At 39.1% G+C, this 15,333-nt stretch overlaps 1 protein-coding gene across 2 annotated transcripts in view; it reads left to right on the top strand.

Moving 5' to 3' along the window:
* LOC133543059 (mucin-22-like) overlaps positions 1-15,333 on the top strand; it is an 83,407-nt gene that overhangs the window by 39,821 nt on the left and 28,253 nt on the right. For both annotated transcript variants that reach the window (XM_061887446.1, XM_061887447.1), the window contains exons 6-10: positions 148-298; positions 5,984-6,116; positions 10,784-10,936; positions 14,857-14,894; positions 15,002-15,031. In XM_061887446.1, the coding sequence (XP_061743430.1) occupies positions 148-298; positions 5,984-6,116; positions 10,784-10,936; positions 14,857-14,894; positions 15,002-15,031 (505 nt within the window). The remainder of the gene's footprint in view (positions 1-147; positions 299-5,983; positions 6,117-10,783; positions 10,937-14,856; positions 14,895-15,001; positions 15,032-15,333) is intronic.

Raw genomic sequence — 15,333 nt, forward strand, 5'->3', positions numbered from 1 at the left:
ATACAGCACTATATACAGCACATATTGTATATCTCATCTTTCAGGAAATGTTTAAAAGAGCAAGTTAAAATATGATCTCTATCTCAGTCATCTATCCTTTTTTTGTTTGACCTAACCGTTCAAATTGTCCCCTCCCTTTATTTCCAGGATGCATGTGAATTGACGTTCACTGGAAATGCACCAGCTGGGCATTATTCCATCTACCTGATGGCAGAGGACCACATTCCTACACCCAAAATTTGCCAAAAAAACACGAGCCAACCCCTCAGCTCTGTACCTGTGCACCTGTCCCTCACTGGTGAGACTCTTCTTTGGGAAGGATTTAAACAAATGTGTAACACAGACAACATATGAATATAACTGTGGAGTTGAAACTTAAAACCTGATTTATATTTTAGCTTAGTTAATCATTTTGTTGTGATATAAAATACATTTTAAGGATATATACAGTATCTGGAGGAACTTGTCCACTCAATCAAAAACCTTGGTAGAGAACCAGGACAAGATTGTGCGTCAGGAATTCTGGTCTTACATCAGTGACCCCTGACTTTGCGCAGGTTGATTAAACATGTTTTTTTAATATATATTTTTTATCTTCCACATGCAATTTTTCCACAAATATACATGTCTTTAAATATATATTAATATTGTTTTGCAAATGGCAGTGACAAGGACACCCTACACACTGGACCCTGCAGGTTTTACATTAAAAAAATAATAAATAATTGTACTATATTATTAAAGTAATCTTAGCATTTAATATAGCAAGCCATTAGCCCTTTAGTTGCAAGCTGGCTATTTAAGGATAAGATAGGTCTTTATTGTCATTCCACAAGTACAACAAAACTTTGTTTTCAGCACAAACCTGTTCAAGATTAGACAAACAAACAGTGTACAACAGGGGTCACCGTAAGGACCAGATGAGTCGCCCGCTGGCCTGTTCGAAAAATAGCTCAAATAGCAGCACTTACCAGTGAGCTGCCTCTATTTTTTAAAATGTATTTATTTACTAGCAAGCTGGTCTCGCTTTGTTTGACATTTCTAATTCTAAGAGAGACAAAACTCAATTAGAATTTGAAAATCCAAGAAAATTATTTAAAGACTTCACTTGTTTAAATAAATTCATTTATTTTTTTACTTTGCTTCTTATAACTTTCAGAAAGAAAATTTTAGAGAAAAAACGCAACCTTAAAAATGATTTTAGGATTTTTAAACACATATACCTTCTTACTTTTTAAATTCCTTCCTCTTCTTTACTGACAATTTAAATCAATGTTCAAGTATTTTTTTTTTTTATTGTAAAGAATAATCAATACATTTTAATTTAATTCTTCATTTTAGCTTCTGTTTTTTTGACAAAAAATATTTGTGAAATATTTCTTCAAAATTATTATGATTAAAATTTAAAAAAAAATATTCTGGCAAATCTAGAAAATCTGTAGAATCAAATGTAAATCTTATTTTGAAGTCTTTTGAATTTCTTTTTAAAAAAATTGTTCTGGAAAATCTAGAAGAAATAATGATTTGTCTTTGTTAGAAATAAAGCTTGGTCCAATTTGTTATATATTCTAACAAAGTGCAGATTGGATTTTAACCTATTTAAAACATGTCATCAAAATTCTAAAATTCATCTTAATCAGGAAAAATTACTAATGATGTTCCATAAATAATTTTTTTAATTTTTTCAAAAAGATTCGAATTACCTAGTTTTTCTCTTTTTTTTTTTTCGGTTAAATTTTGAATTTCAAAGAGTCGAAATTGAAGATAAACTATGTTTCAAAATGTATTTGTAATTTTTTTTGTGTTTTTTCCTCTTTTAAATCGTTCAATTAAGTGTTTTTTTCATCATTTATTCTTTACAAAAAACTTTCCGTAGACGGGAAAACAATGAACGACGGAATGACAGACAGAAACACCCTTTTTTATATATATATATATATATATATATATATATATATATATATATATATATATATATATATATTTATCTGTTTCTATATATATTTATTGTGAAAATCATTAAGATGATCAGTGTTTCCACAAAGATAAATATCATTTATTATTAATAATAACATAGAGTTAAAGGTAAATTGAGCAAATTGGCTACTTCTGGCAATTTATTTAAGTGTGTATCAAACTGGTAGCCCTTCGCATTAATCAGTACCCAAGAAGTAGCTCTTGGTTTCAAAAAGGATTGTGACCCCTGGTGTACAGGGTTACAGAACAAGAACGCTGATGGGTCGCCATACGGCGCCCCGTAAAAGATGGGAAAAAGGTCAACGCTGGGGAAAGATGAGTAAAAAAATACAATCTAGACTGGGCTCCTAAGGGGGCCCAGTCTGGAGTGGGAAAAAAACCTCCATAGCAAAGCACATATACATATTACGACATACATCTCGACATATCTAGCAACAGAGGGAAGGTAGTTCAAAGTCATGGTGGTAGGCCGCAGTTCTCAGGCGCTGACCATCCATTCATCACCCCTACAGGATTTGCGTCGAGGGCGTTGGGTTGGGGTGGTGTATGTGTGGTGTATATGTGTGTGTGTGTGAGCCCGTAGTGTGTCTCTGTTCCGCGGCCTTAATGTATTGTGCAGTCGCTAGTCCAAAGTCAACAACAACAGGTGTAGTCCATGAGAGACAAGAAGGGAGTTTGTTGTGTCTTCGCTGCACTGTCCTTCGGGAGAGTGTCGAAGCCAGGGAAACAATCCAAGTTAGAATGATTTGTATGCAAGTGAAAATAAAATTTGCTTTTCACTCTAAATTGTCTATGACTGGTCCTCAAACCTGCGGGGTAGACAGTCCGATGTGATCCACAGTTCTTCCCGCATCCTCCAATTATTTGTGGCAGTTTTGGGGTACTTTGAAGACTGCCAGCAACTTCCATTTTATCGACAAACCAGAGCAACGCTTACTCCAATCAGCAGATGTCCTGTTGTCATAATTCCGAATAGGTGGATATCTCCACGTCCTCGACAGAAAAGGGTCACCAGGCACGCGGCACTCCTTCTTCTCCCAAGAGTCCGTCGTGAGTCCAGCAACAACCGCTTCGTCATGACAGCAGGTTCCCCCAAACCAAAGATCTTGTCAATTTTGTTGAGGCCAGTTAAATAGTTCCAATGTTTAGATTTGGAGAGCAGTGCAAAAAGAGGCAACAACAAAGTTAAGACAAGACTAAACAAAGAAGCAAGCAGGAGAGATAAGGGAGAGGAAAGGGGAGCGTCCACCCTCGATGAGTGCCACAGACCACCGTCCATCCATTTCCTACCGCTTATTCCCTTTGAGGTCGCGGGGGACCGGTATTTTTTTTAATATCTCTGTATTGCACAATAACAAGATACCTTTAAAGTCAGTTTTTTTTTTCCAAATACAATTTTATACAAGATATGTAAATAGGGGTCCCCGCTCCTGGAAATTGTTGAAGACCCCTTGTCAGAAGTATTTGTTGTTGAACCCCATGATGCAGAGACGGAGGCGGGCATAGAATATGAAAACATAATTTAGTTAAAACTAAACAAGAACAAACAAAAATCACTCACGTGGGCGGAATAACAAACTAAGGGAGCTAGCACTGGAAGCTAGAAAACAAAAAGGAACTTTAGCATGGAAGCTAGTGGATAGAAAACAGAAAAACTGGAAATAACTAATGCTAACAGAAACAGCTTACCGCTACGACGACCAGGACAAAACGTAGCATGGCAGGTAGTAGCTGTAACAAAACGACACGACAGGTAGCAAGACAAGAGTGACATGTTGCAACGACAACACTATGATCCAGCACTGACTGGAGGGACAAAGCAGGTACAATAGGAGCTGGCCGATTGACATCAGGTGTGACCAGATGCCAATCAGCCGCAGGTGAGTGAAAACAGGACACAGGGAGACAAACAGGAAGCTGAACCAAAATAAGAGCACTAGACAGGAACTAAGGACAGGAAATACTAAACACACAGAGGAGAAACTAAAACACAAACAAACTGTCAGTGGCAACTCTGACACCCCTGCGTTAGTTAGAACGATAGAACGCGTAACTCGAAACACTCATATTTCAAATCAGCTCCACCCATCGGTGGGGGCGGCATAGCTCGGTTGGTAGAGCGGCCGTGCCTGCAACTTGAGGGTTGCAGGTTCAATTTCCGCTTCCGCCATCCTAGTCACTGCCGTTGTGTCCTTGGGCAAGACACTTTACCCACCTGCTCCCAGTGCCACCCACACTGGTTTAAATGTAACTTAGATATTGGGTTTCACAATGTAAAGCGCTTTGAGTCACTAGAGAAAAGCGCTATATAAATATGATTCACTTCACTTCACATTTAATTTAAATTAATGTAATCCGTGCTCGGCCCTGCTAAAATACCACAATTTTTACCTGTCACATGCCTTTTTGAAAGAAAAACAAAAACAAACGTTTACATGATAAACATTGTTGGAAAAACGTTACGATAAAATGTACTACAAACCTCTGCAGGTAATAATATTGTTCAGCATTTACCTGGGAGAGCAGACGTTTGTGTCTCCTATTAGCTGCTTCTTCGTCGTGTAACAATAGGAAGTAGGAAATCGTTGGACATATTTGAGTGACGGACCGGAGAGGTCCGATTTGACAACAGGCGACATGTATGTTGGTGTACCAAAGGTGATGGTCGACCGTCTAGTTCAGGTGTGTCAAACTCAAATACAGAGTGGGCCAACATTTAAAACTGAACAAAGCCGCGGGCCAAGGTTGAACCAAATTAACCTTTTAATAGGGACCCAAAAAAGTTTTGCATTGAATATTGAACAAGCAAGCCTTATATAACTTTATAGTGACATGCAAACTCGAGTTTCAAATAATAGTAATAAAAAAATTTTCAATGGCGTATCAAATAAAATTTTAATAAAAATTGAATGCCTCTTTTCTATTTGCAGCCTTCTCAGGTAAATATCAAAATGAACTTTTTTCACAGGCTAAAAATAAACTTGAAAATAAAATAACAATAATGAATGAATCAAGCATTAAAGTCTTGAAGTAGCAAGAGAAAGTGCACAAATAAAACGTTAATTATTGCTCAGTTTGCTTAGCTGATTTGCTTTAACACTAAATATGGAAAAAGCAACACTTATTTATGCAAAATCTTAATAGTGGTGGTAGCGTAGGGTGCATATTGTAGCGTCCCGGAAGAGTTAATGCTGCAAGGGGTTCTGGGTATTTTGTTTATGTTGTATTACGGTGCGGATGTTCTCCCGAAATGTGTTTGTCATTCTTGTGTGCGTTGGGTCCACAGTGTGGCGCATATTTGTAACAGTGTTAAAGTTGTTTATACGGCCACCCTTAGTGTGACCTGTATGGTTGTTGACCAAGTATGCCTTTCATTCACTTATGTGTGTGTTTAAAAGCCTCATATATTATGTGATTAGGCCGGCACGCTGTTTGTATGGAGTAAACAACGACAGGTTGTAGAGAACACTTTAAGCCCAATATTGTTGTCCGGGTGGAAATCGGTTGAAATTCGGGAGAATGGTTTCCTCGGGAGATCCTCGAAAGGGGCACTGAACTTCGGGAGTCTCCCAGGTAAATCGGGAGGGTTGGCAAGTATGAGTATTAGCAGTGAATGCGGCTGTATAATACCGGCAGGCCAGTAATAATGTTAATTTGATATTGCCTCAAGGGCCAAATTAATTTACACGGCGGGCCAAATTTGGCCCGCGGGCCAGAGTTTGACACCCATGGTCTAGTTTGTTGAGTCAGGACTAGACAGAACCAACTGAAGCACGTCCAACACTGCCTCTGCAGCTTCTCAATATTTTCATGGATAAATGTTCTTTTTTGGCCGTTTGTGGCTGCATGCTGTGGACGCCGGCTGTAGCTTGTGTGATGTGTACTCAAATTATGTTTGCTACTTAAAACGTAACCAAAAAGCAACAACAACAAAAAGTTTGTGTCTCAAATGACTCATAAATGGAAGTACTCGCAAGTTGATGTTTGTCTCCATGTTCATCTCCAGTGGAGGCGCCGTCGAGCAGCTGCACAGATGAAGCTGTGGCGACAGGGAAGACCCCCAAAGAGCACTTTACCTTTCCTGTCCTGCCATTCGAAGAAGTGAAATTTGGTGCTGACTTCATGTCAAAAAAAGAAAGGTGCGTCCTTTGTAACAATATTTTTTGAATAAAGAGTGATGTTTTTTTAAATTTTGGCAAATTAATGCGCAGTTAAAGGCCTACTGAAATGAGATTTTCTTATTTAAACGGGCACAGCAGGTCCATTCTATGTGTCATATTTGAGTATTTCGCGATATTGCCATATTTTTGCTGAAAGGATTTAGTAGAGAACATCGACGATAAAGTTCACAACTTTTGGTCGCTAATAAAAAAGCCTTGCCTGTACCGGAAGTAGCAGACGATGAGGTCACTGGTGTGAGGGCTCCTCACATCCTCATATTGTTTATAATGGGAGCCTAAAGCAGCAAGAACTATTCGGACCGAGAAAACGTTTATTTCCCCATTAATTTGAGCAAGGATGAAAGATTTGTGGATGATGATATGGATAGTGAAGGACTAGAAAAAAAAAAAAAAAAGTTAAAAAAAATTCAGATGTTTTTAGACACATTTACTAGGATAATTCTGGGAAATCCCTTATCTTTCTATTGTGCTGCTAGTGTTTTAATGAGTTAAATACTACCTGATAGTCGGAGGTGTGTGGCCATGGGTGTGTTGACGCCAGTCTCTGAGGGAAGTCACGCCAGCCGCATGGACAGCGCAAGCGCCGCTGATTTCCGGTAAGAGGCGACTTTTTACCACAATTTTCTTACCGAAACCTGCCCGTTGACAAGTAGTCGGGATCCATGTTCGCTTGACCGCTCTGATCCATAGTAAAGCTTCACCTCCGGGAATTTTAAACAAGGAAACACTGTGTGTTTGTGTGGCTAAAGACTAAAGCTTCCCACCTCCATCTTTCTACTTTGACTTCTCCATTATTAGTTGAGCATATTGTAAAAGGTTCAGCAACACAGATGTCCAGAATACTGTGTGATTGAGCGATGAAAAGAGACGACTTTTAGCCGCAAGTGGTGCTGCGCTTATATGTCCCCTCCAACCCGAGACCACAACTCGCACGCGTCATCATTCCGCGACGTTTTCAACAAGAAACTCCACGGGAAATTTAAAACTGTAATTTAGTAAACTAAAAAGGCCGTATTGGCATGTGTTGCAATGTTAATATTTCATCATTAATATATAAACTATCAGACTGCGTGGTCGGTAGTAGTGGGTTTCAGTAGGCCTTTAATGTTTTCTGCTACGGGCTAAAAAAAAAAATGTTTTAAAGTTAATCTTTGTTGTAAGTTGATCTATATTTCTGGTTTTAGCAGTTTTTTTGTTTCTTTATTGTTAATAAACATGCAGTGTTATGCTGAGGTGTACTTATAACAGTTGTGTTGACAAATTATACTATTTATATCCATCCATCCATCCATTTTCTACCGCTTATTCCCTTTTGGGGTCGCGGGGGGCGCTGGCGCCTATCTCAGCTACAATCGGGCGGAAGGCGGGGTACACCCCGGACAAGTCGCCACCTCATCGCAGGGCCTATACTATTTATAGTTGTGGAAAATAACTGAGAAGCACTTCATTAGCAGCACAAATGTATCACACATTTTTGTTCACGCCTCTCACCAATGGATTCGTCCAGTAAATCTCAAACTGTGGTACGAGAACTACTCGTGGTACACTGGCTCCATCTAGTGGTACGCCAAAGAACTACTTAATTAAATATTCAAACACGGTATTACTATTCAAGGGCTTCACGGTGGCAGAGGGGTTAGTGCGTCTGCCTCACAATACGAAGGTCCTGCAGTCCTGGGTTCAAATCCAGGCTCGGGATCTTTCTGTGTGGAGTTTGCATGTTCCCTCCGGGTACTCCGGCTTCCTCCCACTTCCAAAGACATGCACCTGGGGATAGCCGATACACAGGCAAGCGGTCCATCCTGGGTCCCGACTCTGGACAGCCAGTACGTCATCCATGGCTACCGGATCGGACCGAACCCCCTCCACAAGGGAGAGTGGGACATAGGAGAAAAAGAAAAGAAACGGCAGATCAACTGGTCTAAAGGGAGTCTATTTAAAGGCTAGAGTATACAAATGAGTTTTAAGGTGAGACTTAAATGCTTCTACTGAGGTGGCATCTCGAACTGTTACCAGGAGGGCATTCCAGAGTACTGGAGCCCGAACGGAAAACACTCTATAGCCCGCAGACTTTTTTTGGGCTTTGGGAATCACTAATAAGCCGGAGTCCTTTGAACGCAGATTTCTTGCCGGGACATATGGTACAATACAATCGGCAAGATAGGATGGAGCTAGACCGTGTAGTATTTTATACGTAAGTAGTAAAACCTTAAAGTCACATCTTAAGTGCACAGGAAGCCAGTGCAGGTGAGCCAGTACAGGCGTAATGTGATCAAACTTTCTTGTTCTTGTCAAAAGTCTAGCAGCCGCATTTTGTACCAACTGTAATCTTTTAATGCTAGACATGGGGAGACCCGAAAATAAAACGTTACAGTAACCGAGACGAGACGTAACAAATAATAATGGACAAAACCACCTCAAACCCATGAAACTAGAGCCTTGGTTAAGAGCCAGCAGTCCAACTTATAACCAAACCATTTTTTCAATAGCGGAATCGACGCGTCACACCTACAAAGGGAACCAAACTGAAACGTAATATATATTCCACTTTGAAGCAAATTCAAGTCTGCCATCCTTGCATGCTCCTCAAAAGTCACACGCGGAATCCTCCTGTCGTCAGAATGCCTTGAGGTGACGATGTTCTCAAATGTCAAATGCCTCACCTGTGCAAGTATGCACGAAATGACGGTGGAATGAAAAAAAAAAGCGATATTCGCGGCATGTAGACAACCTGTTGACTGTCGGAGATGACGCACAGGAAAAGTCTCATTGGCTGGCTGCTCGTTAATGTCGGTGTGCGCTAACGTGAAACATTTCACACAGACGCTCTGTTGGGTCCTTTGAACCCGATGCGACTCTTTAGCGCCGCCCGAGTGGCTCCCTGGACCTCTTTAAGAGATGTGTGAAAATAGAAAAAAATATTTTTTTTTGTTTTAATGTATTTTCTGTAGGAGAACAAACATGACACAAACCTTCCTAATTGATAGAAATCCCACTGTTTATGTTATACCTGCTTCACTAATGAGAGTATTTAGCAAGCACCGTTTTGCCCTACTATTTTCAGCGATCCCTGAACTCACCGTAGTTTGTTTACATGTACAACTCTCTCTGACGCTGTGTTTTATGCCACTCCTTCTTCGTCTCATTTTGTCCACCAAACGTTTTATGCTGTGCGTGAATGCACAAAGGGGAGCTTTGCTGATTTTATCGATTTGATGGAGTGCTTATCAGGCATATTTGGTCAGTGCATGACAGCATGCTTACGTGCTATTTAGATAGATAGATAGATAGATAGATAGATAGATAGATAGATAGATAGATAGATAGATAGATAGATAGATGGATAGATAGATAGATAGTACTTTATTTATTCCGTCAGGAGAGTTCCTTCAGGAAAAATACAATTTTCAGCACAATCCCATTCAAGATCAGAAAAACATTACAGGGGGACAGAACAGGATCGTTGACGGGTCTGCCGGCTTCCAGCGCCCCTTACAAAAAAGATGACATACAGGTAAACATGGGGGGGGGGGAGAAAAGAATAGAAGATTAAAATAAAATAATAAAAATCGGTCATAGCCTGGGCCCTGTAGTGGGGGTGCAGACTGAGGCCAAGGGGGAAAAAAAAAAAAAAAGGCTAGCTGTATGCACATATTGCATCATTATACCTTGTTTGTAGGTATATTTTAGCTTATTTAATTTCCTTTACTTATGTCCTCTGTGAATTGTATTTAATAATAATAATAATAATGGATTAGATTTATATCACGCTTTTCTATTGTTAGATACTCAAAGCGCTCGCAGAGAAGTTGGAACCCATCATTCATTCACACCTGGTGGTGGTAAGCTACATCTGTAGCCACAGCTGCCCTGGGGTAGACTGACGGAAGCGTGGCTACCAGTTTGCGCTTATGGCCCCTCCGACCACCACCGATCATTCATTCATCATTCATTCATCAGTGTGAGCGGCACCGGGGGCAAGGGTGAAGTATCCTGCCCAAGGACACAACAGCAGCGATTTGAATGTCAATAGGTGGGAAGCGAACCTGCAACCCTCAGGTTTCTGGCACGGCCGCTCTACCCACTACGCCATGCCGCCCCATTTATATTTGCATGTCTCATGACACATTATCTGTATGAACAAAATATTGGCTGCATTATTCATATTTGTTTTGTTTGCCGTGTTGTTCCAGACCACAGCAAACGTTGCCCAGCTTGCAAAGATTGTAATGAATTCATTAGAAGAAGACAGCCTGCCGTTTCCTTAAACTTGGACACACACATCTATAACTTTGGCCATTCTGAGCCAGTCATTTTTCAGAAGTTATTTCATCCTGTGAGAAGCCTCCATTTTACTAATGATTTCCAATGATGCAAAAATGTGTAGAGTAAAATTTAAAATACAACATTTCTGTCAACGAAGATTTGCAGCAGCCTTTGATAGTAGGCTAATATAGACACTCAGATCATGTGTTGCCTTCATTATAACACTTATATAAGGTTTTTAATTTTTTGAGGCTTCAGACAGATTTTTGTATTGTACTTTTGGTCCAATATGGCTCTTTCCTCATTTTGGGTTGCCGATCCCTGAACTAATAAATCGCCATGCGACACAACTTTTGCAGCGTTTCTGAGATCGCTGTTGTTGGCCAACCTGGGCTCTTCAAGTACGACTTCGCTTCAGCTGGCGCCAAGTCGCACGTGTCCATGTCTTGGGTTCGTTCTGAAAACCAGCTGACCCACGTTCTCCCAGTCTGCTTCGTCGCCAACACCATGAGGTACGTAACACAACTGACAATTAGTAATAGGATTCACACACACACACACACACACGCACACACACACACACACAGCAGAGGGAGTAAGAAGATAAAGCACAATTGTTCTCTACCCAAGCCATCTCTTCTGTGTCCTAATAAATACAATAGATGCCATTATTAATCATTTCCCTCTAGATATGATTCATATCCAATACATACATCAGGGGTCACCAACCTTTTTGAAACCAAGAGCTACTTCTTGGGTACTGATTAATGCGAAGGGCTACCAGTTTGATACACACTTAAATAAATTGCCAGAAATAGCCAATTTGCTCAATTTACCTTTAACTCTATGTTATTATTAATAATTAATTATATTTATCTTTGTGGAAACACTGATCATCTTAATGATTTCTCCCAATAAATATATATAGAAACAGATAAATATAAATTTTTAAAAAAGGGTATTTTTGTCTGTCATTCCGTCATACATTTTTTTCCCTTCTACGGAAGGTTTTTTGTAGAAAATAAATGATGAAAAAAACACTTAATTGAACGGCTTAAAGGAGGGGGAAACACGAAAAAAATTTAAAATACATTTTGAAACATAGTTTATCTTCAATTTTGACTCTTTAAAATAATTTGAATCTTCTTGAAAAAATGTAAAAAATAATTTGTGGAACATTATTAGTAATTTTTCCTGATTAAGATGAATTTTAGAATTTTGATGACATGTTTTAAATAGGTTAAAATCCAATCTGCACTTTGTTAGAATATATAACAAATTGGACCAAGCTATATTTCTAACAAAGACGAATCATTATTTCTTCTAGATTTTCTAGAACAAAAATTTTAAAAGAAATTCAAAAGACTTCAAAATAAGATTTAAATTTGATTTTACAGATTTTCTAAATTTGCCAGAATATTATTTTTGAATTTTAATCATAATAAGTTTGAAGAAATATTTCACAAATATTCGTTGTCGAAAAACAGAAGCTAAAATGAAGAATTAAATTAAAATGTATTGATTATTCTTTACAATAAAAAAATAATAATTTAATTGAACATTGATTTAAATTGTCAGTAAAGAAGAGGAATGAATTTAAAAGGTAAGAAGGTATATGTGTTTAAAAATCCTAAAATCCTTTTTGAGGTTGTATTTTTTCTCTAAAATTGCAAAGTAAAAAAATGAATACATTTATTTAAACAAGTGAAGACCAAGTCTTTAAAATATTTTCTTGGATTTTCAAATTCTAATTGAGTTTTGTCTCTCTTAGAATTAAAAATATCAAGCAAAGCGAGACCAGCTTGCTAGTAAATAAATACAATTTCAAAAATAGAGGCAGCTCACTGGTAAGTGCTGTTATTTGAGCTATTTTTAGAACAGGCCAGCGGGCGACTCATCTGGTCCTTACGGGCTACCTGGTGCCCGCGGGCACCGCGTTGGTGACCTCTGCCATACACTATGTCTCCGAATGTTGTCATTCATCCAAGTCATTGTAATGCCGGAACCATCCTTGCTCAGGCACACTATCCTGGTGTTGGAATATGAATATTTGGGGTTTTGGAACCAGCCGCTAGACCAGATCTGACCAATCTAAGTCTAAGAGCATGAACCGATGAAGCCTACATGGATGAGAGGCGAAACGTCTTCTCATATAAACCAAACAGTCCGGTTGCGATCGAGTGAATGCTCAGAGAATTCATACAGTACGTTCTAGAACAGCTGAATTATTTACAGAAAAACACATTTTTCTCGACAATAATTATTTTTTATTGCGAAAACGATGCAAACTACTTATACATGCAGTAGTACCTAAGTTTTTGATCCTAATTGGTTCTGTGACCCAACTCTTAAAAGGGAACTGCACTTTTTTATTTAATTTTGCCTATCGTTCAGCATCTCTACCTTGAATTGATTAACGTGGACCCCGAGTTAAACAAGTTGAAAAACGTATTCGGGTGTTACCATTTAGTGGTCAATTGTACGGAATATGTACTGAACTGTGCAATCTACTAAATAAAAAAAGTTTCAAAAAACTCAATTTAAGACAAGAACACATGTTTTTTTATACATTTTAAGTCGTCGTAAATGGGAATGGTAATACACTATTGTGCTCATAAAGCCCTTTGATATAACATCCTAAAACCGCCAACAATATTTCATTTACATCTTGCGACCTGAAAATTAACACAGTGAATACAGGAAATGTTAGAAAAAGCCTCATCAAATGAAATTAGTCAAACAGTGAAAAATGTTAGGTATGAACAACACTAACCATATAACAGATTTATACTTTTGTAGTGGCTTGTTATTGTGTGTTTTAGCTACACTTTGTGTTCATAGCCACCACATAAATTAATGGCATGACGCAGGAAGTCGAATAATGCGGACACGTTTGTTACTAAATACAGTGGGGCAAAAAAGTATTTAGTCAGCCACCGATTGTGCAAGTTCTCCCACTTAAAATGATGACAGAGGTCTGTAATTTTCATCATAGGTACACTTCAACTGTGAGAGACAGAATGTGAAAAAAAATCCAGGAATTCACATTGTGGGAGTTTTAAATAATTTGTTTTTAAATTATGGTGGAAAATAAGTATTTGGTCAACCATTCAAAGCTCTCACTGATGGAAGGAGGTTTTGGCTCAAAATCTCACGATACATGGCCCCATTCATTCTTTCCTTAACACGGATCAATCGTCCTGTCCCCTTAGCAGAAAAACAGCCCCAAAGCATGAATGTTTCCACCCCCATGCTTCACAGTAGGTGTGGTGTTCTTGGGATGCAACTCAGTATTCTTCTTCCTCCAAACACCACGAGTTGAGTTTATACCAAAATGGATACATGGATGATACAGCAGAGGATTGGGAGAATGTCATGTGGTCAGATGAAACCAAAATAGAACTTTTTGGTATAAACTCAACTTGTCGTGACTTATTTGGAGAGTGTGTAGTGTTTTAGTTCTTGTGTTACGCTCCTATTTTGTTTTTGATTGTCATGTCATGTACGGAAGTACTTTGTGGACGCCGTCTGCTCCACTCGCTGTAAGTCTTTGCTGCCGTCCAGCATTCTGTTTTTGTTTACTTTGCAGCCAGTTCGGTTTTAGTTTCGTTTTGCATAGCCATCCCTAAGCTTCAATGCCTTTTTGTTTATTTTTGGTTTAAGCATTAGATACTTTTTTTTACCTGCACACTGCCTCCCGCTGTCATCTGCATATTGTGATCATGACAAACCATGTTCCAGACATCTACAGAGCAATTAGCTACCAGCTGCCACCTACTGATATGGAAGAGTATTAAACAGCTATTCTGCCGAGCTCTAGACAGCACAGACAATAGTTACTGGTTTGCAAAAAATATTTTTAACCCAATTAGGTGAAATTACATAATCTCCCCCGGCACACCAAACAATATCTCACGGTACACTAGTGTGCCGCGGCACATTGGTTAAAAGACACTGCTAGAAAGCGAGAAAAAACCTAAAACTTTTGTCTTCTTGTCTTTCATAACATAAAAAGGACAATTCCCCTTTAAGCTACACCATGAAGTGAATTGTGAAGTGAATTATATTTATATAGCGCTTTTCTCTAGTGACTCAAAGCGCTTTACATAGTGAAACCCAATATCTAAGTTACATTCAAACCAGTGTGGGTGGCACCAGGAGCAGGTGGGTAAAGTGTCTTGCCCAAGGACACAACGGCAGTGACTAGGATGGCAGAAGCGGGAATCGAACCTGCAACCCTCAAGTTGCTGACACGGCCACTCTACCATCCGAGCTATACCGCCCCGAAAGTACTATGACAAACCTGAATAGTTATTTAAAGAAAAGGATGTACGAACATTTAAGGACACAGGTAGAAAAACAGTCACCAGCTTCCCTCCTAATTGCACATATATGTTGCGAAATGTCTCATTTACACTTCTTGTCTTTCCAGTTTGCAGTCAGAGCCAAGATGCGTGTGGCTGTACCAAAGTAAGACTCCTTCCAAATATCAAAAGAATGCCATATATGCTTTACAAACAAATACCAGGAAAAACCCCACAGTCAACTATGAATTCTTTCTCTCTCAATAATTGCAGGAGAAATGAAGACACTGCCAGCAGGAACAGGTTTTTAAAAACTTTTTGGGTGTTTTTTGGTGCTCGGTGGCCTAGTGGTGAGAGTGTCCGCCCTTATATTGGTAGGTCGTGAGTTCAAACCCTGGTCGAGTTATACCAAAGACTATAAAAATGGGACCCATTACCTCCCTGCTTGACACTCAGCATCAAGGGTTGGAATTGGGGGTTAAAATCACCAAAAATTATTTCCGGGCGTGGCCACCGCTGCTGCTGACTGCTCCCCTCACCTCCCAGGAGGTGGATAAGGGGATGGGTCAAATGCAGAGGTTACTTTCACCACACCTAGTGTGTAT

The sequence above is a fragment of the Nerophis ophidion genome, linkage group LG25 (assembly GCF_033978795.1).
Source record: "Nerophis ophidion isolate RoL-2023_Sa linkage group LG25, RoL_Noph_v1.0, whole genome shotgun sequence".
NCBI classification, from domain to species: domain Eukaryota; kingdom Metazoa; phylum Chordata; class Actinopteri; order Syngnathiformes; family Syngnathidae; genus Nerophis; species Nerophis ophidion.